A 26078-nucleotide genomic window follows, 5' to 3' on the forward strand; every position below is an offset into this window, starting at 1 on the left:
ACTGAGTCTTGGTTCCTTCCAAGGTTTCTTCCTCTTAAAGGGAGTTTTTCCTTGCCACTGTGTCACCATAAAATTGGCATCTCTGTGGTGCTGCTCATAAGAGGCGTGGACCTGTTTTTTCCTGTAAAGCGGCTTTGTGACAACCTTTGTTGTAAAAAGCGCTATATAAATAAAATTGAATTGAATTGAATAGACAAGTGAAGCTACTTGAAGGTCTAAGTAAACAAAACTGTAATTCTAAAAAAAAAACATTTCTTTTAAAGTCAAACGAGAGCTGGAGGTTAATCTACACACATTTATTTGGGTGAATAAAGTGCTTCCATTTATTTACAGTAAGCTTAGATTTCCAGTATTTTGCCCAAGGGTGAGCAATAGTAGCGTTTAGCAAGTGCTTAGCCAGCCCTGATTAGCAACACTAGCCAGCCCCGGTTAGCAGTGCTAGCTAGCCAAGGTTAACAGCGCCTGCCAGCCTTGGTAAGCACTAGTAAACACCAGCTGATAGCAGTAGACTGAGGAACACTGAGTGTTCAGGTAACCCAGGGCACTTTCAGCTAGTGGTTTCATGTAGCTTGTTTTAGCATGATAAACATTCAGGCTACACGCAGACTACAGTCCAATATACTCGCCTCTGAATGGCAAAAGAGCTAGCGCTGCATTTAGCAGCTAATGCTAATACTGCTGCACCCAGCTTTAGTGCTGGAGAAGCTTCACTGAAACTCCTGTATAAAGCTGCTCTTCAGTAGAGTGGATTTACTGCTCTTTACAACGTAACTGATAGAATTCATAAATAAGGTGCACCGGATTATAAGGTGCACTGACAATTTTTGGAGGAATTAAAGGATTTGAAGTGCACCTTATAGTCCGAAAAATACGATGCTCTGTTTAATATCCCTTGTTTCATACCAGTGGTCATTAGTAAATGAAGAGTGGGAAACTGTAATTTGCAGAGTTAAGAGTCATCTGTTTATTTGTTTATTAATTTTTTATCTGGTTATGGTTACTTTACAGTGACACTGTTCCAGTTTCCTAGCTGATGGTTGTGAGGCTGACTATAGTAATATATCACTGGGAACTTGGAAAAAAATTAAGAGACCACTTCAGTTTCTGTATCAGTTTCTCTGATTTTGCTATTTATAGGTTTATGTTTGAGTAAAATGAACATTGTTGTTTTATTCTATAAACTACAGACAACATTTCTCCCAAATTCCAAATAATAATATTGTCATGTAGAGCATTTAACATAACATAAAAACAAAAGAGCATGCAGAGCTATCAGACCTCGAATAATGCAAAGTTCATTAACCACAGTTTTCATGCATCTCGGCATGTTCTCCTCCACCAGTCTTACACACTGCTTTTGGATAACTTTATGCTGCTTGGTGCAAAAATTCAAGCAGTTCAGTGTGGTTTGATGGCTTGTGATCATCCATCTTTCTCTTGATTATATTCCAGAGGTTTTCAATTAGGTAAAATCTAAGAAACGCATCATTTTTAAGTGGTCTCTTATTTTTTTCTTTCCAGAGCTGTATTGTATATGGATGTTAAAATGTAATATTCTAAATGTGAAAGCAATAGTAACTAAAACTAAAATACTACACTAAGAAAAGAGCAAATCCACACATTTTACTCTATTTTCTCTTCTAAAATCTTTCCGTGGTTTAGTGGTTTAATCCCTCTTGAGCCAAAAAAAAAAGGCTTCAATATGAACAATTAATAACAAACTGGAATAATTATTTAGACACAATCTGCTCCTCACACCAAGAGAGAAACTCTGACGAACACAGAGCTGACTCTTAATCTTATTTGAAACAGTAAAAATCAAATATTTATCTGAGAGTTGCGCCATTGGGCTAACAAGTGTAAACTCAGTGTATATACAAATGAATGTTATGGCGAGGAGATGCTGTATACTAAATCTTCTGTACGTCATCGTCATGCTAAGAACGCACGATCAAACGCTCAGCTTTCGGTTAACTGTCACTAAGAATAGCCCGACACAGGCAGGGCTGTGAGTGGATATTGAGACACTGATGGACAGGGGTGGACAGCTGAGGGGTGGTCTCCTACCTGGATGGTCTCCGGCGCGACTCCATGCTCTTGGATGATTTGGTTGAGCCCTGAAAAAAAAAAAACATAATAAGAAAAAAAAAACGTATGAGCTGAGAACATGTTAAAAAAGTACAAAGTACATTACATAACTCTTTAAAATCAAAACTTGTTTTACTCATTTGAGTTACTGAATCAAAAAGTCTAAAGAACAAGCAAGCTGCCTCTTTCTTACTCACTTCCTCACTTTCTCTCCCTCTTTTTTATCCCTTCTATCTTTCCCACGCTCCCATAAACACAAACATAAACACAAGCTAGAAATATTTACTGAACGTGTTTTTCGAACTCTTTCAGCGGAATATGTTTATAAAAATCACGCTGTGATTGTAAATGGGGTTAGAGTTGGTCTGTACACAAGCTGTACTTTAAACTAAAGTTCAGCTCACAGGCGACTAGTAGCTCAAGTGTGTCCCTTCCTGTGGTGCTGCAGCCAAATTAAAAAAAAAACAAAACAGATAAGGACACATTTTATATAGCGTGTTTAAAAGGCCATCTGCTCCTCTATTTCAGAAACTATTTTAGATTCTATCTATTTACAATATTAATATACAGCTCTGGACAAAAAAAATAAGAGACCACTTCAGTTTCTGAATCAGTTTCTCTGATTTTGCAATTTATACGTATATGTTTAAGTAAAATTAACATTGTTGTTTTATTCTATAAACTACAGACAACATTTATCCCAATTTCCAAATAAACATATTGTCATTTAGAGATATCGAGTTTTCTGACCTCAAATACCGAGTTCAGGAATCAATATTTGGTGGAATAACCCTGGTTTTTAACCACAGTTGTCATGCATCTTGGCATCATGTTCTCCTCCACCAGTCTTACACACTGCTTTTGTATGACTTTATGCCTTTACTCCTGGTGCAAAAATTCTTCCTCTTGATTATTTTTCCAGAGGTTTTCAATTTGGTAAAATCAAAGAAACATATTATTTTAATGTGGTCTCTTATTTTTTTCCAGAGCTGTATCTCAAATATTGTTGTCGTCCAGTGAAAACCAAGTATTGGTATCTCCAGAACAGCTACTTTACAGAGAGATGAAAGCTTCAGAACTTTCAGTGGAAATCAATGTAAAACAAGTTAATTTCAGGGCATTTTGAAGAATTTCTATTGGTCCCTTCATTAAGAAATTTTGGCACAGTGTAAGTGACAGTTCGCGTTTTCAAATTATGTAGTAAATGAAAACAAAATCGAAACAAAATGGAGATACTTGTTATTCATTGGACGGTGACGATATGTATATTTTATTTATAAAATGAATTAAATAAATAAATAAATTCATGGAAATATTCCAGATCAATTTATTAATTACTTTATTACAAATGCAGAGATTCATTTATATTGAACTTCTCAGTTTTTAGATCTTCATCTTCCTATTTTTTTTTTCATGTAGAAGTAATTTTTTTGTAAGATTTCAGTAAGATTTTAACCATTTGACAAAAAAAATGTTTATTTATAAAACATTACAAAAGATATCTAAAAGATAATTTGATAAATGTATCGTAACTATTTTTCTTGTATGTATAAACATTCACTGTTTTATTTGTTTTGTATTTTTTGTATATAGCTGAATTTCTATATTGTTTTGTTGATGTAACCTTTATTGTTAAAGGTATTTTGTTAGATTTATATTATTAAGGTTGAAGCTTTATATTAGCCCATATCAGATTTTTTTTTCACCTCTACTTGCACTGTATGTTAATGTTTTGATTGTAGTAAAGCTTCTTTTCCAATTTAATGGTTTAAATTCACATTCAAATTTGATGTTTCTTGATGATTTATTCTGTTAATACCACTGTGATGATACTGTCCAGTTAAGAAACTCATCGTAGGTTGGATTCATGAATAGTAGATGCCTCCAGTAACACATAAAGCAGAGAGGAAAGTCAGATGCAAGTATATCTCTAGCCTTCGTCTTCCACGGGGAACACAGTGTCCCTACGCAGTACACTACACCAAGTACTTATAAATCAGGAGTGTGGCTCCAGGGGGGTCTAGGACTGGGGTCTTGTTTGGAGGCCAACCCTCCACCTCGATTTCTGACAGTTTAAAAGAAAAAGAAAGCTCAAAAAGAATAAAAAATAAAATAAAATAAAAATGACTACCATATTTCGTCTTTCAATATCACGACTCTCTATTTTCAGCGCCAGTTATCACCATGGTAACATAAACGTTGCTGCATGCCACCATCAATCAAGTACTGTTTTACACAGACTCTTGTGTTCAACAGCCTATAAACACAGCATTACACTGCTCTACTGTTGCAGCAGACTGTGGGAACTTAGCTGAGATATGCAAGTTCCTAGCATATGCAGGCTATATTAGTAGCTACAGCTCTGGAAACAAACTCTAGAATATAACCAAGAGGAAGATAAATGATCACAAGCCATCAAATCAAACTGAACTGCTTGAATTTTAGTTAAAGTTAAGTTATCCAAAAGCAGTGTGTAAGACTGGTGGAGGAGAACATGTCAAGCTGCATGAAAACTGTGATTAAAAACCAGGGTTATTCCACCAAATATTGATTTCTGATCCTTAACTTTGAAGGACTGGTGCATTCATTAAACCTAGTGGGTTACAAGCACAATTCTTTATAAAACCAAAAGTGCTTTCAAGCCATGTTCCAGACTGACGTGGAACCGGCACTGTTCTGATTCACAAACCTACATTTTGAACAGGTTCGCTGCGTTTACACCAACAAAAATAAGTTCCGGAAGCAGGAACATTTGATCACAGAGGAAACCAAAGAATACTAGGTTCTTTATCGTGAGCCATCGCGACAACATCTGGGGGCGTGACAGTTTTTGCAGGAGTCATTTGTTGATGACATACGATGTGACGTTTTGACGGTTCCACTAAAACTGGTATTAAAAGAACACCATGCTTCCTCAAAGCCTGAACCAGACTTCTTTTTAGTGGAAAAGCGCTAACAGAGATGTTTTAATAAGAAGTCTGTTGTGCTCTCTTTTAGTTTTTAAGCTCTGTTTAATTGTATTTAAGTGTTTCTTTGACTTATTGCGTGTGAATGAACATATGAAAAGACTGAATTTGCCTTTCTGATATCTCCATGTTTGCAGTAGCTCGTGTATCAGCACCATTATCAGCATGATCACTCAGGTAAACGGCAAAAGCTCATTAATGGCATTTAGTGTAATATTTTGCCCTCACTCCATGCAGGAAGATTACTATTCAAATTAAACAAAACAACTTAAGGACTGCTGCTTTAATGTAAAACTTCTTTTTACCAAAGTAAATGTTCCTAACAGTGTGAAAAACACATATTTCTCAGTATATATAATAGTGTAGACACAGAGGCTGATATAAAATCAATAATGATCATTTCTTTATTTCCCTATCCTTCAATCAAGAGCCCTGATTAAACATATTAATACTGTTTTCTGCTGCGTCACTCTTACGTTCATTTGTGTCCTCAAATGTCGCTTGTTTTCAGTGCTTTTCACATTATATTGCTGAATGAATAAATCCACAGTTAGAGCAGATACAGCTGTGCTTCTTTATAAAAGCTTTAAAAATCCAGAACACTGCACTGAAGGGAATGACCAGCTTAATGATGGAGACCCACCAAGAAGACAGCTAGTCAAATGACATGGATCTAAGGTGTCTGACAAGCTGCCTGTTTAAAACTGGAGAGCTGGAAAAGCACTCAGTGTGACTCAAAAGCAGAAGAAACCCTGGAAGCAGAGTGGCCTCCATTCAGCATCTAAATGACATGCTAGGGTACGACCAACACGACCAAATGGGAACAATGCTTACAAAGAAAAGCCAGAATCCAGCAGTATAATTACACCCAGAGCTCAGGCCTATTCTAGAAACTCCACACAGGGTGGGCATGACTCCACATGTCATAAGAGAGGGCTGTGCTTATGATAACCATCTGATTATGAGACACTGTTTTCCATGTTACTTCAAGTTGGTTTAAATTTTTTGGTTTATTTTTTACAAGCGAAAAATGGAAAATGTAACAGCTTCTGTTTGAATCCTAACAGCCTAGTTTAATACACTTTAAAGCTATAAAGTAAAAGTGAAAGGAGCATTTGAGCTAGTTTTATAATCACTCTGTACATTGTTGCTGGTGGTCTTTAAGCAATGTCAAAGCAGGACCACTTGTTGGTCCAATAGAGAACCATGGAATTCACCAATGTAGGCAGTTTTTACAAAGATCTAAACATTAACCAATGTTTTCTTATTTATCTTTTATATTTAGGACTTTTCTAAAAAAAGAAATGTATTCAAATACTGAAGAAGATGTACAGCTCTGGAAAACCTGTATTGTTGTTATTAATAGGTCTATATTTAGGGCATTTATTTGCAGAAAAATGAGAAATGGATTAAAATAACAAAAAAACAAATAATGCAAATAAAACATGTTCACATCCATAAACTTTTTAAAAAGTTTAGAAATCAATATTTGGTGGAATAACCCTGCTTGTTAATTACAGTTTTCATGCATCTTGTCATGCTCTCCTCCACCAGTCTTATACACTGCTTTTGGATAACTTTATGCCGCTCCTGCTGCAAACATTCAGGCAGTTCAGCTTCGTTTACATCAACCACTGTCCCAAGATATGCATAACAGTATACATATTCCACTGGCTGAGCCTTAACATGCCTAATATGCATGACACCATGTGTATGAGCAATTGCACTTAATATAGAACTACTACTAGGTACTTACACCACACCGCTTGGTCACAGATGACTGGACCATGACTGATCTCCTCAGTCTGGAGCTGATTAACAATGTCCATGTCATCTGCTGTCATCTACTTTAGCATCTTTATTTTAAATAATGTGTATACAGTCATTTTGGTGTAAGTGTTTTATAAGGGTGTTTTCATACTAGCATTATTTGGAGTAAAACAGACACAGATTTGTTTGTACCCTTAGTGCGGTTCGATTGAGCAGGTGTGAAAACTGTAATCGCCTTCGGGTGTGGATCAAAACAACCGGACCTAGCTATCAAATATACTACTTTTATTTGAGCTAAACTGCTGATCGTGTGTAGTTTAATCTGCTATATTAGTCACAACTGCTCATGCTGTTTACACAGACGGTCTTTGCTGCATTCACTGCTCACAACCACGCTACTCTTTTTAATATATGTATATCTGTGCTGCACATCCTATTGAAAACACTGTGTTTGAAAGCACAGCGGCGAATGATCAGTTTTGGTTCAGTGTTAAAGCAGCTTCACACACTGCATAGATATACACGCTGTAACATAGAATCTCCTCGCTTTATTTACTTTTTTTTTTTTCCAGCACCAGACAGCTCTGACCAATCAGAGGAGGAAACAATGAGCTTGCATGGTTTATTGATGCGCATTCTGGTGCATATAGGGTTATTCCTTTGTAAAACCAAACCAAACAGAGGGAGAAAATGCTCCAAGCAACACATGCAAACAGTCCTAAACAGTCCATCAATGATTCTACAACATTACAACAACTGGATTGAGGTTCCTCACGCCAACATACAACAAACTTAATGGTTAAGAACACCAAAACCCAGAGGGAAAACTGTAAAACATAAACACATAGTAGAACGCATTTCATTTCACACAAGGAACAAGATCGCCAAGATCGCTCATCACCAACGCAGGACATTAAAACACACCAGAGCAAAACGACCCCCCGCTACCTTCACAAACCCCCTACCCATCCCTACATGGCTGGACCAGAGGCCTCGGCAGCACCCCGAGCCACACAGCGCCAGGCTCCGAACATGCCCGGCCTTCCCCCTTAATCAGCCCGCAATTACGACCCCCAGAAGGGAGAGCCGGGAGAGGGTGGAGGGGGGGTCTCAGCCGGTCCTGATCAAAACCAGCTGGAGAGGCAGCTTACGAGCAGGCCAGACAAATTAACCATCAGAGAGAGGGAGAGATTTGAGGGGTGGGGGGTGCTGAGAAAAGCGGGAGAAAGTTGCACCGTTACACAAAGAAGTCAAAAACGCCACTGAAAGAAACAGAGAGAGAGAGAGGCTTGGTTTAGATTTAGTGGCTCCCCATTGGACTTATTGGACCCTATTGGATTGTTATTATTATTATTATTATTATTATTTCTTATTTGCAGCTTTAAAAATCAAAGTCCCTTGGGTTGGATGTTGTTTAGTCCTGAGAGAAACCTGGATTTGAAAGCCTTAAAACTTTTAAAAAGATTTCATTGGCAAAAGTGGTCCATTACATGCAAGATGCACACACTGAGATCTTGCAGGAAGTATATGCAGGAAGTATAAATATACACTATGTAAATAGTGCACTATGCAAGAAGTGATAAGATAGCTGAGAACCCATACTAAAGAAATACTCTAAAGGAAACGAAGGAAAAGGAGGAAACCATGGGGGGTTGGGATCCCGGATCCTGGAAGCCTACCTTCAGCAGGTAGCCCGTGCTCCATCGCCAGGCGCTACGAATCGAGGAGAGACGCCTCCTAAAAGATCCACCAGAACTCATGGCTGTGAATGATCGTTTTCTATCCTTCTCCATTCTCCTCTCCTTCGCAGTCCCAGCACGCAAGAAAAAAATTAAAAATAAAAGCCTCTATTTTGGTTCTGAGCCTCTCACAGGATGCCACATGCCTGGCCAAGAGCTACACCAGACCACAGCAAGCTTTCTTTCTTTCTTTCTTTCACTTCTTTCTCCTACTCTCACTCTCTCTCTTTCTCTCTCTCTCCCGCCTTTCCAGCCTCCTCCTCCTCCACTGTATCTCCCCTTCTAACCCCTTCCCTCTGTCCCTACCTCTCTCTCTCTTTCTCTCCTCCCTCTTCCCTGCACTGTGTTTGGTTGCCACCCACGTGTGTTTGGGTCTGCTCCGCTCTCCACCCTGCGTGCTCCCTCGCTGGCTGGGTCACACACACAGCAGCTGACTCTGCGCTGCAGCTTGAAGGAAACCATTACTGAATCTTCATCTTTAAACAATCAGAGAACAGTGGAAGACAGTGGAAGGGGTTCTTCATGCTTTTCACACAGTCTGTCTAGTGCGGTTCAGAGTTTAGCATAAGCTAAGCTGAAACTATGGAGGTTTTCCACATGAAGCAACAACTCACAACTCACAGCTCACAGCTCACAGCTCACCGTACGTGAGTCGAGAATCAAGTAGGGGTGGGCAATATTATATCGTATACAATATATCGTGACACAGAAATATCATGATATTAAAAATCCATATCGTGATAATAGGGCTGTTCTGTCTTAAAAGTAGTCTATTATTTACTGTGAAGCTTTAGGTGTATAATTTATTGTATAATTGTTTTAGTTTGCAGTTTATATGCATGCACTAAATATTCTGCAATATTATTTGCTGCATTATATTATTTTATGCTATATTATTTATTTTCCCACATTTTGATTATACTGTTATACTATTATACTATTATCCCGGAAATGAATGAATTATTTTAGTTTTTTCCTATATCGCCAAGTATATCGTTATCGCAAAAATACCCTGAAATATCGAGATATAATTTTAGAGCCATATCGCCCACCCCTAGAATCAAGTATGACATCTTCATCTAAAGACTTGTGAAAAAGTGCTTGTGCTTTTTCAAATGAATTGCTGACACAGATGTGCACATGCACACAAAAAAGCACTGCTTGTCTAGTCCCCATAAAGGAAGTATTACCAATAGTATATGATTCTTTAACAGCACACTAGGTAGGATTTCCTTGATTATTGCACTTTTTAAAGAAGTAAAATTACAGCTTTAAATTTACTGCAGCGCTCCATTGAGGTGTAATAGGAGAAATAGCGGTCCTTTAGTGTCTGTGCCAGAGCTCCTCTGACCTCAAACCAGACTCTGTAAGTTTTCCGAGGCGCTTGGAGAACTGCGCCTCTTTCGAGAACTGCGACCTGCTTTCTGACCTGTATGTAGTTCTAACAGTTCTACAAGGACTACAAAACCCGCTATTTGGAGTTGGTTAATTCTTTACAGAAGCTAACTAGTAATAATGGACACAGCTCTTTTAGATGAACTGAATCATTAGAATCCGTTCATTAAAAATGATTCGTTCAAAGAATTCGTTCATTCGAACGAATCTGTTGTGCTGTTCATCTGTGCTGTACCGGAGAAGCCTCGATGAGTTCAGATAGTACCATATAAAGACAGATTATAAGTAAATTAGTGGGTATTTCTGTTTTGTAAGGAGCTTCTTCTTGTAAAAATATATTTTTTTAATATGTTTATATTTTGTTATGTGTTTTATAAATATGTCTAAGATATAGCTCTGGAAAAAAATAAGAGACCATTTAAAAATGATTTTTTAATTTATTTTACCAAATTAAAAACCTCTGTAATGTATTCAAGAGAAAGATGGATAATCACAAGCCATCAAACCAAGCTAAACTGCTTGAATTTTTGCACCAGGAGTGGAATACAGTTATCCAAAAGCAGTGTGTAAGAATGGTGGAGGAGAACATGCCAAGATGCAAGAAAACTGTGATTAAAACCAGGGTTATTACACCAAATATTGATTTCTGAACCAATAAAAACTTTATAATATTAACTGCGTCTTTTTTGTCATTTCAGCCATTTCTCATTTTCTGCAAATAAATGCTTTAAATCATAATATTTTTATTTGGAATTTGGAAGAAATCTTGTCCATAGTTTATAGACTATATAAACAACAATGTTCATTTTGACAAACAAACTTATCCCTATAAAATCGAAATCAGAGCAACTGATTCAGAAGCTGAAGTGGTCACTTAACTTCTTCCAGAGCTGTATGTTTTAAAATAATATTGTTCATACTAAAATTATTCATTTAATACTCTTAATAACACTCTTAATGATACCCAACGCAAGCCACTAAACATGATCAGCCCTCTGAAACTCTGTAACTCTAACTAAGAGACAAATAGAACAGAATACAGGCCACAGACTGGGGTCATATGATGATTCTTAAGACCTTAAGAAAGTAGGCATGAAAACGGCAGCGAAAGACGTCAGCAGAACCACACTGTAATGTCCGTGACAGAGCCTAGAGCGGCTTCTGCAGCGAATGTGCCAGAAAGTTCCAGCTGCAGGTTTGATTCTACCGACTGAAGCCGCTTTCAATCCCAGATATGTCTTAACACTCGCAGAGCTGCTCATATACACTTTTTTCCAGTCTAATTTAAAGCCTATACCCTCCTATTTGGGTGGCTGGCTGCACAATGCCAAGAATAATGCAACATGATGAATGACAAGCTCAAGATGTTTCGATCCTCAGCGAGGCCCTGGTTTCGAAACGCTCCGGCTTTATTTGGAAGGAGAATGTGAAGAAAGTCTGGAGTAATCAGTGCGGAGAAGTTCCTTCGAGTACAGTCTCTACAACAGGATCCTGCTCAGTTTTACATGACGGTAAGCGGCTGGTGGAGCAATGGAGACTTCAGAAGTCTGACTGAGCGCTCTCTCTCTCTCTCTCTTTCTATGACTGATTGAACATAACCTGGAATCGAATTCATCCGCTCTGAAAGGAGACCGCATCACACCTTCCAAGTTGAAAATGATTCTTCCGCATGCTCAGTGCAATTACCCTAAATTCCCCAAAACCCAAAACTTGAGGACATCTGCTTTAACGTTTGGATAATTTTGCCATGTATGACTTTACAGATGCTCTAGAATTTACAAACTCATCCTCAGCGAGGCCCTGGTTTCAAAACGCTCCGGCTTTATTTGGAAGGAAAAGGGTGAAGAAAGTCTGGAGTAATCCGTGCGGAATAGTTCGGTCGAGTTCTCTTTTTTTTTTTTGTGGGAGTTCTTCTGGCCACGTTACACATCTTTATGAGCTTACGTCACACGTACAACCTCTAAAACAGGATCCTGCTCAGTTTTACATGACGGTGAGCGGCTGGTGGAGCAATGGAGACTTCAGAAGTCTGACTGACTGAACATAACCTGGAATCGGATTCATCTGCTCTGCGAAATCTGAGCTAAATCTGTTCAGAATAATGTTAATTAACACTGCAATACTGAAGAATAGAACTATTATTTAATACAAATGTTTTAAGAACAGCTGCTCACAGCGCTGCAAGTTAAACGCGGACGAGTGGAGGAGCTCACGTGCGCCCAGAGCTGCGTGATTATAACATTCTAACTGGTGCAACTTTTTAAGACAGTTTAATTTGTAACTTACATGGTTATAATAGTTTTAAATTTTTCACTATAGTTTAATTTTATTTTAAACTCAATAAACTCTACAGGTTTCACTAATGTTCCACCAAAATGATCAACCATGAGTGAGAGAGAGAGAGAGAGAGAGAGAGAGAGAGAGAGAGAGAGAGAGATTTATCAGTTCACCCTTCCACGTGGGGTGTTCAGGTGTATGAGCTACTCACAGGTAAAGGTTCTCTCAGCCGCTTCTCAAATGGACTTATAGCTCTGTGGAGTTTATTCCACATACTGTATCTCCTGTTTCACTACAGAACACGTGCTTTTATCTCCCTCGCGCTCATATTCTAATCCCATCCAGAATTCTGCAGCTTGCTACATGTTTTCTGTCGTTATTTCGTGGCTAGAGCGTGCTGCGCGCTGCCGCTGTTGTGCCAAATTTGACTCCCTGCAGAATCCGGCTCCTCTTCGCGAGCAGAAACGGCACAACACCGCCCGCAGTAAAACTGCTGGAGTGGAAACAGCGCTTATAAATAAATTAACAAACATGAAAATGAAGGGTATTCTATTAGTAATTTCAGTTTGTTTTAGTTAGTTTAATAAACACACAAGTTTTTTTCCTTTTAATTACCGTTTTTATTAGTTTCAGTTAACAAAAATGTTTTTTTACTCGTTCGTTTTCGTTAACAATAAAAATCGATTACTTAGCTACATTGTGATTATCACGCCAGACCTTTATATAAAATAAAAATATAATTAAAAAAACAGATGCCTACGTCTCAGACTATTTTCTGAAGGGTCGGGTTCGGGCAGAGAATCTAAGCTCTAATCAGTGCGGAACAGTTCAATCTGAGAGGCCGAGTTAAACCACCGGCATGCCGTGCTCAGTGTCTGGAAGGCTTCACATCTCGTAGACTTCAGATCTCATCCACAGAAGCATGCGCCGTAAGGTCTGAACAGCCAGGCGCGGGTCAGGCGGAGGTTCATTTTTCTTTATTACACCCACAGGATGTTGAGGTAGGAAATGACGCCCCTTCTTACAAGATTATCAAACGGCGCGTGAATTACGGACGTTACACAGAAACAAAAATGTACACACATTTGTCTATATGCATTCTGTACAAAGATAACATATTTACGGCTTATGTAATTCAATTTACTTTAAATGATGCTTCTCTGTTACAAATGTGCCGTGGAAAAGCCATGAACTCGTGAGTCTTGTTCTTCTAAAAAAACGGCCAATGCATTTTTTTTCCCCCTTAAACTGGGTCTGCCTCAAACCCTTCGGCCATACATCCCAATTTGTAACGTGATACTTCCTTTCTCCAACACACAGAGAACCAGCCCCAAACCAGAGGCTTTGTTATATAGAAACTCTCCATGCATCTCACTGCATTCCACTTTGAAGGGCAAGAAAGGGAAATCATGTTCACACAGCATATAGAAACATACAAAAGCAAACACAGCATGCACTCCGAGTGCCAATGAAACACAGATGCGAAGCAGTAAATCCATGTATAGCTTACAACAAGAAAAAAACGAAGAAAAAAAAAAGAAGTAGAAAGATGAGGAGGGTCTTCAAGTACCATGTACAGCTTGTTCCTCAGGTCAGCTGTTGTAACTTTAGAGCAGGTTTAATATATTCAGCACTAATAATCAATGGCAGAGCTTAAAATGCTTCCTTTTGATTTACTTATAGAGGAACAGATGTTTAATACTGGACACTACATAGACTAGCTTTGGTCAATTCTGTCCAATTTACTTCAGTAAATCAGTTAAATATAGAGAAAAGAGAGGAGATTTGACTAAACAATTAAATATATCTGAAATATTGCTTGTAAAGGTAAATATGTTGATTTGACCTATTCAACATAATTTACACTTCATAATGAATGGACCATTTAAAATGGGCCAAATGTTCTTGAAATAAAATCTATCATCTATCATCGTCATCTATCATTTTATAGTATGTTAAAGTGGCGGTCTTTACTTTTTTATTTTATTTCTAAACTAAAAGCAGAAGCATTTCTGAGTTGAAAAGAGACAAAATATTGTGTTTAATGGTTCCAGTGAGCTGGAACGACCATCCCTGCTAAGCCTAATATATTCATTCTAAAAACTGGGGTGTCGAGTCACTTTTTTTGCGGGAGTTCTTCTGGCCACGTCACACGTCTTTACGTACTTATGTCACACGTTCAGCCTCTTAAAGAGGATCCGACTCAGATTTACTGAATGTGAGCGGCTGGTGGTGCAATGGAGACTTCAGAAGGGAAAACTCACAGTAAAACAAAGAATCGAAGGAGTGAAGCTCAGAAGCTCTGAAGCCAAACTAGGATTAATTTCGGATTGGCGTTTAAACAGTTTTGAAGAGCTCCATGACTTGAAAGTATTTAAAATTGATGCTAAGTCTGACGGAGCACGCTATCTCTCTGTCTCTCTGACTAAACATAACCTGGAATTGGATTCATCCGCTCTGAAAGGAGACCGCATCACAGCCGCCCAGTTTAAAATGATTCTTTTGCATGCAATTACCCATTCTCACCAGAGAGGGCCCTAAATCTCCCAAAATCTAAAACTTACAGACATCAGCTTTAACATGAGGATCATTTTTGCCATGTATGACTTAACAAATGCTCTAGAATTTAAAACTGCCGTATATATTGCAGAGCTAAATAAATAAGGGTTCAATAATGGATACTACAAAACATGAACTTTCAAAAGCAAATCTCCAAAAAAAAAAAAAAATCTTCACTTATTATATTTACAACCCAAGCATTTTTTTCGTACATGCAGCTCACTAGTAAAAGTCACTTTAAAAGAATATGTTGGTGATACTACTACAGACTTCTACCAAAGTCACCAAAACTGTAATTCTTAAAAAAAAAAACATTTATTTAAAAGTCAAACAAGCCCTAGATGTTAATCTACACAGATTTTCTCTCCTAAAACCTGTTTATTTGGGTAATTAAAGCTCTTCCATTTATTTACAGTAAGCTTATATTTCCAATATTTCAAAATTCAATATTTCTGATGTTTGGTGCCACCATGCTACATGGCTCCTGTGAGTTGCCAAAGTGATGTAAAGCAGCCAAATAGAGAGTTTAGTCCTTTTTTTTTTTTACCAGGCTAACAATCAGAAAGGTCAATTCTGAGGTAAAATAATACTTCTAAAAATAGTTCTAAAAAAAAAAAACAGATAAAACTGCATCTAATAGTGATTTAGCCTGCACAGATGACTGTGGACTCTGGTACTGAGTGCCCTAGCATTCTCTTTATTTTCCCTCACATATGGAAAGCTATTGTAGAAAACACACACAGAAATACACACATGTTCTGGATATGACTCGGCCTGACACGGCAGAAGGTTTTGGTTACGATAACCATCAGATTATGAAACAGTGTTTTTCTGTGTGATTAATACATTGCGTAATATAGCCTTGTGTGCTTTTATAGCTTAGAGAAATGTTACCTTTTCGGTTTGAATCGAAGCGATATGCCTCTTTCAAGCCATTTCTTGGAAAGCGAGGGCTGTAATTTAAGCCACGCTATTTTTAGGCAGGAGTTACAAACTCTGGATGCTTGCATTTCTCCGAGGAGCATGCGGCATATGATTTAATTTGCATAGACAGCAGCGCTCCGATAGGACGCTCACGTGCGCTGTACTTTAAAAGTGAGCTCACATGTGGAAGTCTGTTATTATAATATAAAGTCTGAAATTCATTTGGATTAATGCAAAATCTGCACAGTTAGAAATCCACAGCTGTGGTCAGACGAGGGCGAGCTGTTTTGGTGAAGCAGGAAGGGACGGGGGGACGGACCAGGCTGGGCAGAGGGGGTATAAAAGGGGAGTGGTTCTTGCCCCTCGCTCATGTGTCAAAGCTAAAACATGACATTATAGTGGGCGCTTTCCTCTCCTCCGCCTGCTGTAATAGAAGGAGGTGTTTTCATTGGCAGGCTCTGGTCCTTGCTACGTCCATCATGGGTCCATCCTGCATTCTGTGAGGCTGAGTTTAGATAATGTAACCAATAATTTAGGCTTCTGTGCGAGCTCCGTGTGAGGTTTAGACTAGTGAGATTTAATACACAGAGACTACAAACTGTAGCAACATTAAGGTTTGTAGCAGCAGTCAAGCTAAATATTAGCACACTGTATCAGTATCATCACTAGTAATGCCCCAACACACCAGGAGGGTACAGACTAGTACATGCCTCCTCCAACACATGTAAAGTCAACAACCACCTCTTTTCTAATTGCCGAGTAGCATCACAGTTCACTCGGAGGAAAGCGCAGCGATTCGGTTCCAATACATCAGCTCACAGATGCAGCCTTGTGCTGATCGACATCACCTAATGGAGTGATGTGGAAAAAGAGCACTATCTACACACCCAGAGAGAGAGCAAGGCCAATTGTGCTCTCTCAAAGATCTGGTAATAGATGGCAAGCTACATAAACAGGATTCGAACCGGCGATCTCCTGATCACAACTACAACGTTTAGCCAGCTGGACCACTTGGAGCCCCTAGTATTATTTGTAATATTAATAAAGACACACAAAAACACCAATAATTTTCATAAAAGAAAAGAAAAAAAAACACTTACCGTGGTCTCTACATGTTTCAGTGGGATGTCATTACTGGGAGCCTGAAAGACAGAGAGATAGAGGAAGACAGATAGAAAAAGAGAAAGAGAGAGAAAGAGAGAGAGAGAGAGAGAGAGAGAGAGAGAGATGGTCAGGTGACTGTGCAAAGCAACAAGCAAATGCTAGAAAAAAGCCTGCAGGTGATTCTCTGTCCCAGCACCTTGTTCCAGCACTGCTCCACTTCATTACCCTTCACGAGAGTCGTAAAGGTTAGCCTCTACTAAACGCAGCAGAGCACTTTTTTAAAGGACAGCAGGACACTGCCCCACATGGCTACAAGAAATGAGCCATCAGTACCATCCGAGAATCAGTGAGAGGAATATTGCGGCTAAAAATAACAAAAGCATGTTGTATTTTTACCTTTATTAAATCAAGGTTCATTACTAACCCATTAACTCCACAAAACTGCATCAAATGTGTTTTTTTTCTCAATGTTCCAATGAATTTCTTCGCAGTGCAATACAGTGCAGTTATGACTACACTCATATATAAACGTAACATATATGAACTCATCTTCTGTCTCTTGATGTGTCCCGCTTATCTGTAATTGGTGGATTTGTACGTTAGTTTATGTTTTGTGTCAAAATGACCAATGAACACAAAGGTCATACTTTAAAAAAATACTGTATTTTTCGCACTATAAGGCGCATCCGATTATAAGGCGCATTAAGCAACAATAGTAAGGGTGCCTACAACGAAGTGAGCAAAGGGTGTCACCATGTTTCCCTTTCCAATATTTTATATTTTATAAGGATGGGTTTTTAGAAAAAAGTTTCTCCAGCACTAAGGCTGGGTGCAGCAGCATTAGCATTAACATTAGCATTAGCATTAGCCGCTAATCCATGCATCTCTTGTTCAAATCCCAAATTTGAAAACTGTATTATACACAATATTTCAGCTGCATCATTTCAGCTGCACCTCTATATGCGAATGCATTTGAGTTGAGCTCAATTGTACAGCTGTTAAAAATTTCCATGTTCCTAAATTTCCTATCTGTCTATCTATCTATCTATCTATCTATCTATCTATCTATCTATCTATCTATCTATCTATCTATCTATCTATCTATCTATCTATCTATCTATCTATCTATCTATCTGTTGATTAAGCTGTTGAGTTTACATTAAAAAGACAAGGAGTTAATATTTAAGATTTATTGTTTTTACAATGTGATGAATTAATGAAGCTGACATTACTTTGAGCAGACTTTCAAAACTCTTCAAAATCTTTGAGGAAAAGTTGAAGAAAAAAGCAAAAGTGTGTGCAGGGTTCATCTCAGAGTCTGGAAACATATTGAGTAATAATGCAAGACCCAAAGTCCTTGATTTTGGTAACTGTGCAGCTGATATTATGTTTGTTTGTTGTGTGTGTGTGTGTGTGTGTGTGTGTATGTGGATAGAAAGGGCTGATGCGCTGCCCGTAAGAACTCCGAGTGCGAGTGCTGTGGAGAGCAGCAGACAGCAGTGGGCTGGGCCCAGTGCGTAAACAGGCTAGGCTAAATATTTAGACAAGGCAACATAGCTTCAGCATTAGTCTAAGAGCAGAGAGACTGCCCAGTACCCCAACAGCACCATATACAGAAGTGCACCCTAGAACTGCACAGAAAAGAGAGAGACAGCCCAGAGCAAAGTGTTTATTTATGGGCCCCCTGGAATCCATGATGTCACGAGCCAGCATGACTCTGGCTCGTCTCTGTACGTTTGAATTAGAGCGATGCCCGCAGAAGACGAGCGTGCCAGTTCAAGAGAACAGGCAGAGCCAGAACGGAGGGCTATCACTGCCAAGACCAGTTGAGCAAACCCATGCTTCTTAACCCACCCTCATACTTTCACATTGGGTAACGTGGTGTAAACTACTGTTGAACCTGAAGGAATGGAGAGGTGGGAGAAGGGTGAAGTGGAAAACAAATCAAAGCAGCGAGTGTCTTCCAGGAGATGGTTAATGGATGAACTATCGTGACTTCCACGATTTGAAAAGAAAATTCCCAACAACTTTTGTTCAGGCAAAACCTCAGCCTTCCGGGGGCGGAGTGAGCGCGGTCGCTGATGTAATGTGAATCATCAAGTCTCTCTTTTCCACAAGAGACCCTACATGTCTGTCTCAATTCCTGAGAAAACTGCTCTCTCTCAAGAGCACGAAAAAAAAACAGGGGGGGAGAAATTATAGCCTTAGCCTTAGCCGTAGCGCGCTAACTCCCCCAAAATATGAAAATGGCCTCCCAGAGTTCAGGCGCAACCACAAACCAGACGGCATCCGCCCCAACGTCAGCTACCGCAAACGCTTGGCAGAGCTGCCCCCTATCCCCCCCCCCTGAGATACACATTGTAACCACCAATCTTCTCGTTACGGCCATTCAGTACGACCACTAAAGCCTTTATGATGATTCTTATTACGATAGTCTCTAGCCATTAACACAACCCAGCCATTGAAGATGAACAAATACTATTATTGGTCAAGGGAATCGTTGAATGGAAATATACTTGGCAAAATGAGATACAAACAATCAAACAATTAGGTTGGCTTTCATAGCTGCCGTTTTTGGCATTTTGCCTCCTAAAACTCTAGGGAATTAATCATAATTCTAGGGATTAAGTCGAGTCTTAACCCCTCCTATTACGTTCAAATTTACTAACATATTTTATGTTTGTGGTCAATTTGACCCCAGCTATTTTAAAGTACAGAAAATTATTATATAATATTAAGATTTTTACCCTAGTTTATGTCACATGCTATATGTGTTTGTTAATTTCTTAAATTGCCATTTAAAAAAATTCTACCGCCCAACCCACCCCCTTATACAGCCAGAATACATGTTATGCGACTATAGAGAAATATGCAAATCACCATAAAATCTCATTGACTTAACCAAATAAAAAAATAGAGATCTTTTTGGTATTTTAATGTCTTCTTATTATTTCGAAGTAAAGCTTTTTGTAATATAAAACCTTAAGAATTGAAAATATATATATATTTTTTATCAACAATAGTAACAATAGTAATCTATTATGTTTGGAGTAAAAAAATATTTGTATAAACCTTTTATATCTCTGCATCACCGCTATGTTGTGTAAACTATCAATATATTTGTAGGAACAATATATTCCTCCACTAAATGAGAAATATCAGAAATATCTCATGAGAATTATGTTTTCTCCGCCCCCTTATCGAATGAACTATCAGTATTTCTTGCACTAATACAGATATAATTATGTTATTTTAGGGCTCTAAAGTTTTTTTTAAAGATGATAAAATTCCATGTTAAAGTGACCTTTACTACATTTCACACAAATGCGTGTAAAATTCTGATTTTTTTTTTTTTTTTATGTTTTATACAGCTAAAACAGCCTGGGGTCAAACTGACCACAAACAACACTGATGTACACAAAAATCATACCATCACATTAATTCTCTGTTTACCCAGTTGTTCCCATTAAATTAGGACAAATCACCAAATATGAAGTAAATAAAATGATATTAACGGCTTGTTTAAAGACGTTAAACATGGAATGGGGTCAAATTGACCCCAAACATAATAGGAGGGTTAAACTGTACAGCATTTTGAATAGAGATTTTCCATTGAAAAGACAACAAAATAGTCTATGACTAGGCCTAATCCCTGTCTGGGAAACTCTCTCTTTCTCTCTCTCTCTCAGTCTGAAGCTTACTCTAGTTATTTACTGCTACTTGACTTTACTATATTTAGGCTTAGGCAAATTTTCTTAGAATCCTTTAGAAAAAAGCTTTAAAAAGTGTTGGTTTGTAAAAAAGACATATGTCAAGGCTTTTGGCTTTTGTTCCTCTGAAACAACAACTAAAACAACAAGCTGGGAGCCACTCCAAAGTGCTCTTGGGAGAGCCTAAAGCGTAGGCTGGTTAATGAGGTGTGAGGTCATGCGTTTGATGATGATGATGATCATCATCATGATGATGCCGTTGGGAGTCTTCCTTCACCCTTTTCTCACACTGGCCGAGCGCTCCGCCGCTTAACCCGCTCCACGCTGCCAACATCTCCCAGACTCCACCGTTCCTTCACCCTCAACAGCTCTTCTTTGTTTCGCTCTCGCTTTTCTCATCCAAATCCGCAAAGACCTAATCCCTTCAGAGTTTATTCAGCAACTCTTCATCCAATGGTCCAAAAACGACAAAATAAAGACCCTCATGATAAAGACCACAGACTGGTTCAGTGTTTCAAAACATAACCTCATCCAAAAAAAGGTTCCTTGCATGAAAACTACTACTGCATCTGGAGTTCCTCTAAAGGACTTTATTCTGTTTCATAATGAGTGATGCTTGCTGGTTGAAGAGAGTATTGGTCACAACCCAGGCCAACATTCTCATGTGGGGGCTCATATGGGTGGAACATGGGCTTGGTGGTATGGTTTCAGGTGGGTATGGGCTCCGGGTGGATTTGTACAACTATATATTCCATTTTGGTTGAGGGTAAAAGGTTGAAAGACATGTTTTCAACCACTTGAAAAAACAAAAAAGTATGTTTACTTTTCACTTTCGACCAAAATGAAACATACTTTCTGGTTCCCAGTTAGGCTCCCCATACAAGTCCCACGTGACTCATCTGTCCAGTTGTACTCCTGTTTCTTTGCAGCAATCTTTTCTGCAGTTGCACAACAAACGTCTAGCTGGTTGCTGCAACTCACTGCCTCGTCCATGCTTGTCCACTTTCACCTTTCTGACAATTAGTTCCAGTAATTCAGCAGAAACAACAGCTTAGGCAATGGAGTCTGACATGGGAGGAGCTGACAGTGTCTCCATGTCATAAAATGTCAAAAAACAACATAACAAACAAACAAAATAAGACAGAGAGAGAGAGAGAGAGAGAGAGAGAGAGAGACTGAGCGAGTTAACGGCCAAACCTCTCATGTGGTTCTGTACTGGGTATTGACTCACCCGGCGCATCACATGAGCACACTGCCTCCTTTTAACTGCATTTAGGAACCAAAATTATGCCTACTTAAGCATCCTGTAGCAAAAGAAGCAAGAAAAAAAAAAAAAAAAGGTACAGGGAGTTTCCCAGACGGAAGGCACAAAAATAGTGAACAGAGCCTCCTTTAAAATGACCAATGCTAAAAATAAGACCTAGCAGTGCTCATTTGAAAACCATGGGAGAGTTTCATAGACCATTGAGACGTTTTTACCGGTTTCTGGTAGAAATGAGACATAACCTTGTGGCTTCCTATGTAAGATAGACTTTTATAACTGACACCCAGATAGCAAAAATCACACGGTCCATTTCCGGCTCTGGTTCGAATCATAGCTCAATTCTGGCACAAATATTTAGCTTTACGTCCAAGCAGAGTGTCACATGCGCTAACGCCCCACTTGTAGAGTATAATATGGGAATCCCATAGAGTATAATATGGGTATATTGGAGTGTCGTATGTGCTAATGCCCCAGTTGCAGAGTATAATATGGGAATCCCACAGAGTATTATATGGGTATGTTGGAGTGTCGTATGTGCTAACGCCTCGGTTGTAGAGTATAATATGGGAATACCATAGAGTATAATATGGGAATCCCATAGAGTATAATATGGGTATATTGAAGTGTCCTATGTGCTACCGCCCCCGGTTGCAGAGTATAATATGGGAATCCCATAGAGTATAATATGGGTATATTGGAGTGTCGTATGTGCTAACGCCCCGGTTGCAGAGTATAATCTGGGAATCCCGTAGAGTATAATATGGGAATCCCATAGAGTATAATATGGGTATATTGGAGTGTCGTATGTGTTAACGCCCCGGTTGCAGAGTATAATATGGGAATCCCATAGAGTATAATATGGGTATATTGGAGTGTCGTATGTGCTAACGCCCCGGTTGCAGAGTATAATCTGGGAATCCCGTAGAGTATAATATGGGAATCCCATAGAGTATAATATGGGTATATTGGAGTGTCGTATGTGTTAACGCCCCGGTTGCAGAGTATAATATGGGAATCCCATAGAGTATAATATGGGTATATTGGAGTGTCGTATGTGCTAACGCCCCGGTTGCAGAGTATAATCTGGGAATCCCGTAGAGTATAATATGGGAATCCCATAGAGTATAATATGGGTATATTGGAGTGTCGTATGTGTTAACGCCCCGGTTGCAGAGTATAATATGGGAATCAGCAAAGTGTAATATGGGAATATGGGAGTGTCGTATGTGTTAACGCCTCGGTTGCAGTGTATAATAAGGGAATATGGGAATGTCACATGTGCTTATGACCCAGTTGCAGAGTATAATATGGGAATCCTATACAGTATAATATGGGAATCAGCACTTGCATGTGCTCAACCATATTGCAATTGGCCCCAGTTGCTTGTGCCAATACCCCAGGTGCACAGTATAAACCATATTTGCCCCAATTTTGCAAAGACTCAGTCGATAATGCCATTGATCAGTCTAGTTCCGGCCAATTATTCATGCTAAATAGACTATATTGTACATATAGCACACAATATAGCCACAGTGTAATGCAAATCTTATTATCATAACAACATTCATTACATTCATGTGGCAATAATCTACTGCTGCAGAATATTACAAGAAAATTACACAACAGTATTAAGCTAAGCAGCTCTTGGCCTTCTCACCATTACACTACCCAGTGACCAGTGAAAATAAGATCTGCCTAAGCCACAAAGTTGACAGCGCTACTTAAAGGGTTTAGGTGAATTATGATACTCATAATACTTATAACCATAAAATGTCGTATTGTTATAGTGGTTATATTACAACATGCAGCTCTACTGGTCAGCTCAGTTTTGGGCACGGAGTGAAATTCTGGGTGTGTGCTGCTAGCTGGTGTCTCGTGGCTTCATCATCCTCCCCTCCCAACGTGGCCTCAAGCCTCGTCTCAAGCAGCACTAAATATACTGTCTTTGTTTGCTTCACCCTGTCTGTGCCTTGGCCTCCACTGAGGTTTCCTGTGTACTCTTGTCTGTTTGGATCAGGTTAGAGGTCTGATAGTTTACTGCATATGCTATATTATAAAATCTGATTATAGTTCTGTAGTTCTTATGAGTTTTATTGTTATCATGTTTTATGCAGAATATGTGGTCATGCCTCTACTGGTTTACCAAGGCACATTTCTCACAACTGAGCTGGTATGAAAGCAAATATCTAATTTAAAATTTTATTTTAATCTATAAATAGTAGTTGTTAGTGATATAACAATGCAGAATGTCTTCCAGAGTGTCCTCTGGTTATTATATAATTGTACCATTGTGTCATGACAAGCATGGTGAAAAACTGCAATTTTTTCTCCTAAGCTCCCTATACAGTCTGGGCATTTTTTTTCTGGATACAAATGGCAAATAAAAGAGAAAGAAGAATGTGGACTGAGGTGGTATAGTAATATATACCAGGGTTTTACATTAATATCATATAGTTTATGAAGTGTTGCAAAGTTCCCACTAGGATTGTCTAATAACTAGAAACTAGCAAATACAGGTATTGCTCTTCTACATACCCTATTTTACGGATTATAAGGTGCACTATCAATGAACATCTATTTTCTGGTCTATTTTCATACATTAGGTGCACCAGATCATAAGGTGCATTAAGTGACACTAGCAAGGATGCCTACATCGAAGTGAGCGAGGGTATCGCAATGTTTCCCTTCAAATGGGGAAGCTGGGGGAGTCAAACAAGCTCTGGATGTTAATCTACACGTATTTTTTTCCTAAAAGCAGTTTATTTGGGTGAGCAAAGTGCTTCCGTTTATATACAGTAAGCTTAGATTTTTAATATTTAGTCTAAGAGTGAGTTTTCAGTAAAATTTCTCCAGCACTAAGGCTGGGAGCAGCAGCATTAGCATTAGTCGCTAACTGAAGTGCTAGCTGTACGTAAATGCTGTCAGCTAGCTGTTCGTTTCATGTAGCTTGTTTTAACATGGTAAACACGCAGACTACAGTTCAATATACTCACCTCTGTATAGAAAAAAAAGAGCTAGCGCTGCGGTTAGCGGCTAATGCTAATACTGCTTAGTGTAGGAGAAACTTCACTGAAACTCCTTTATATGATTCTACAGTATTTTATCATACTGTAGTTGATATTTAAAGGAAAATAATGCTACGTGAAATTAAATACACAAGTTTTGTTTTATATACTCTTTACACGGTGAATACACTGGTGAATGAGCTGTAAACTGTAAACGGAAACATTAATTTAATAGTAATAAATCATACATTTTTACACTTTATTTTTACATTTTACACACATTTTTACATTTCTGTTTTATGGAAAAAATTGCATTAATGTACTTATATATATATATATATATATATAAATATATATATATATATATATATATATATATATATATATATATATATATATATATATATATATGAATATCGGTATAGAACCAGTGGGGGAAAATTATGCTTCCATTTAATGTTTAACAAGGAAATTGTGTTTTATTATGTCTGTATGATTGTGAATAATGTTTAATTTAATATAATGATAATATTCACTGAATTAATTGAATGAATCATGCATTCATTCGAGATCTCAGAACAGAGTATGATCTCTGTGGGCTTTATAAGGGGGGGCAGAACTTTAAAGAATTGAATATTAACCTAAAATAATACCAAAACATTTTTTTTTTTTTGCAAGAAATTTTTCTTTTACATTTTTATGTCAGTTTCTATAGAGACGTGGTTTGACTGTATATGGAATCTCAGTACAGCCCTGTTTAGTTCAGGCTACAGAAGCAAACCACTGACATCTGGCTAGATTTTGCCTGATCTGGTAGACATGTGGATCCAAATGTTAGTCAGCTCTGCCTGTAAAATTACTGAGGTCACTGCATACGAATCAGCCACAAGAAAAGAAAGCAAATTGCACAGGGAATTCCAGTAAAGTATTTGCATGTGGTCGTGTCTGGCGAGGTGGGAGTTTAAAATGTGATTTAATTGCAAGTTTTTTCTTATTCATACTCATATTTAATGACATTCCTGGAAACGGATTCAGTATGTATTATATTGAATGTGAATTTGAATCTCGTTGCACCCCATTAGCTGCTGTATACGTGCTGCATTTAATTACTATTTATATTAACATTTACTGTACTGCTGCAGCTACAGTATGTTTGTTTTCTTTTTATATAAACCCAGATGAATAGAGGACCTGATGCCATTTATCATGAAGCGCTGCGTCGCGGCAATATTTTGTATTTCGTAGTGTATGAAACAGGTACACACTGTATTTTAAAG

At 38.4% G+C, this 26078-nt stretch overlaps 1 protein-coding gene across 11 annotated transcripts in view; it reads right to left on the reverse strand.

Annotated features, from left to right (window-relative positions):
- The window catches only part of tns1b (tensin 1b), a 358347-nt gene that overhangs the window by 99104 nt on the left and 233165 nt on the right, over positions 1 to 26078 (reverse strand). For 10 of the 11 annotated variants that reach the window (XM_049484879.1, XM_049484878.1, XM_022680177.2 and 7 more), the window contains 2 exons: positions 16819 to 16860; positions 2068 to 2117 (listed from right to left, as the gene is read on the reverse strand). In XM_049484879.1, the coding sequence (XP_049340836.1) occupies positions 2068 to 2117; positions 16819 to 16860 (92 nt within the window). Of the gene's footprint in view, positions 1 to 2067; positions 2118 to 8503; positions 8788 to 16818; positions 16861 to 26078 lie in introns of those variants that run through there. The other variant, XM_049484882.1, reaches the window with a different exon arrangement.

Source organism: Astyanax mexicanus, chromosome 11 (genome assembly GCF_023375975.1).
Source record: "Astyanax mexicanus isolate ESR-SI-001 chromosome 11, AstMex3_surface, whole genome shotgun sequence".
In the NCBI taxonomy this organism is placed as follows: domain Eukaryota; kingdom Metazoa; phylum Chordata; class Actinopteri; order Characiformes; family Acestrorhamphidae; genus Astyanax; species Astyanax mexicanus.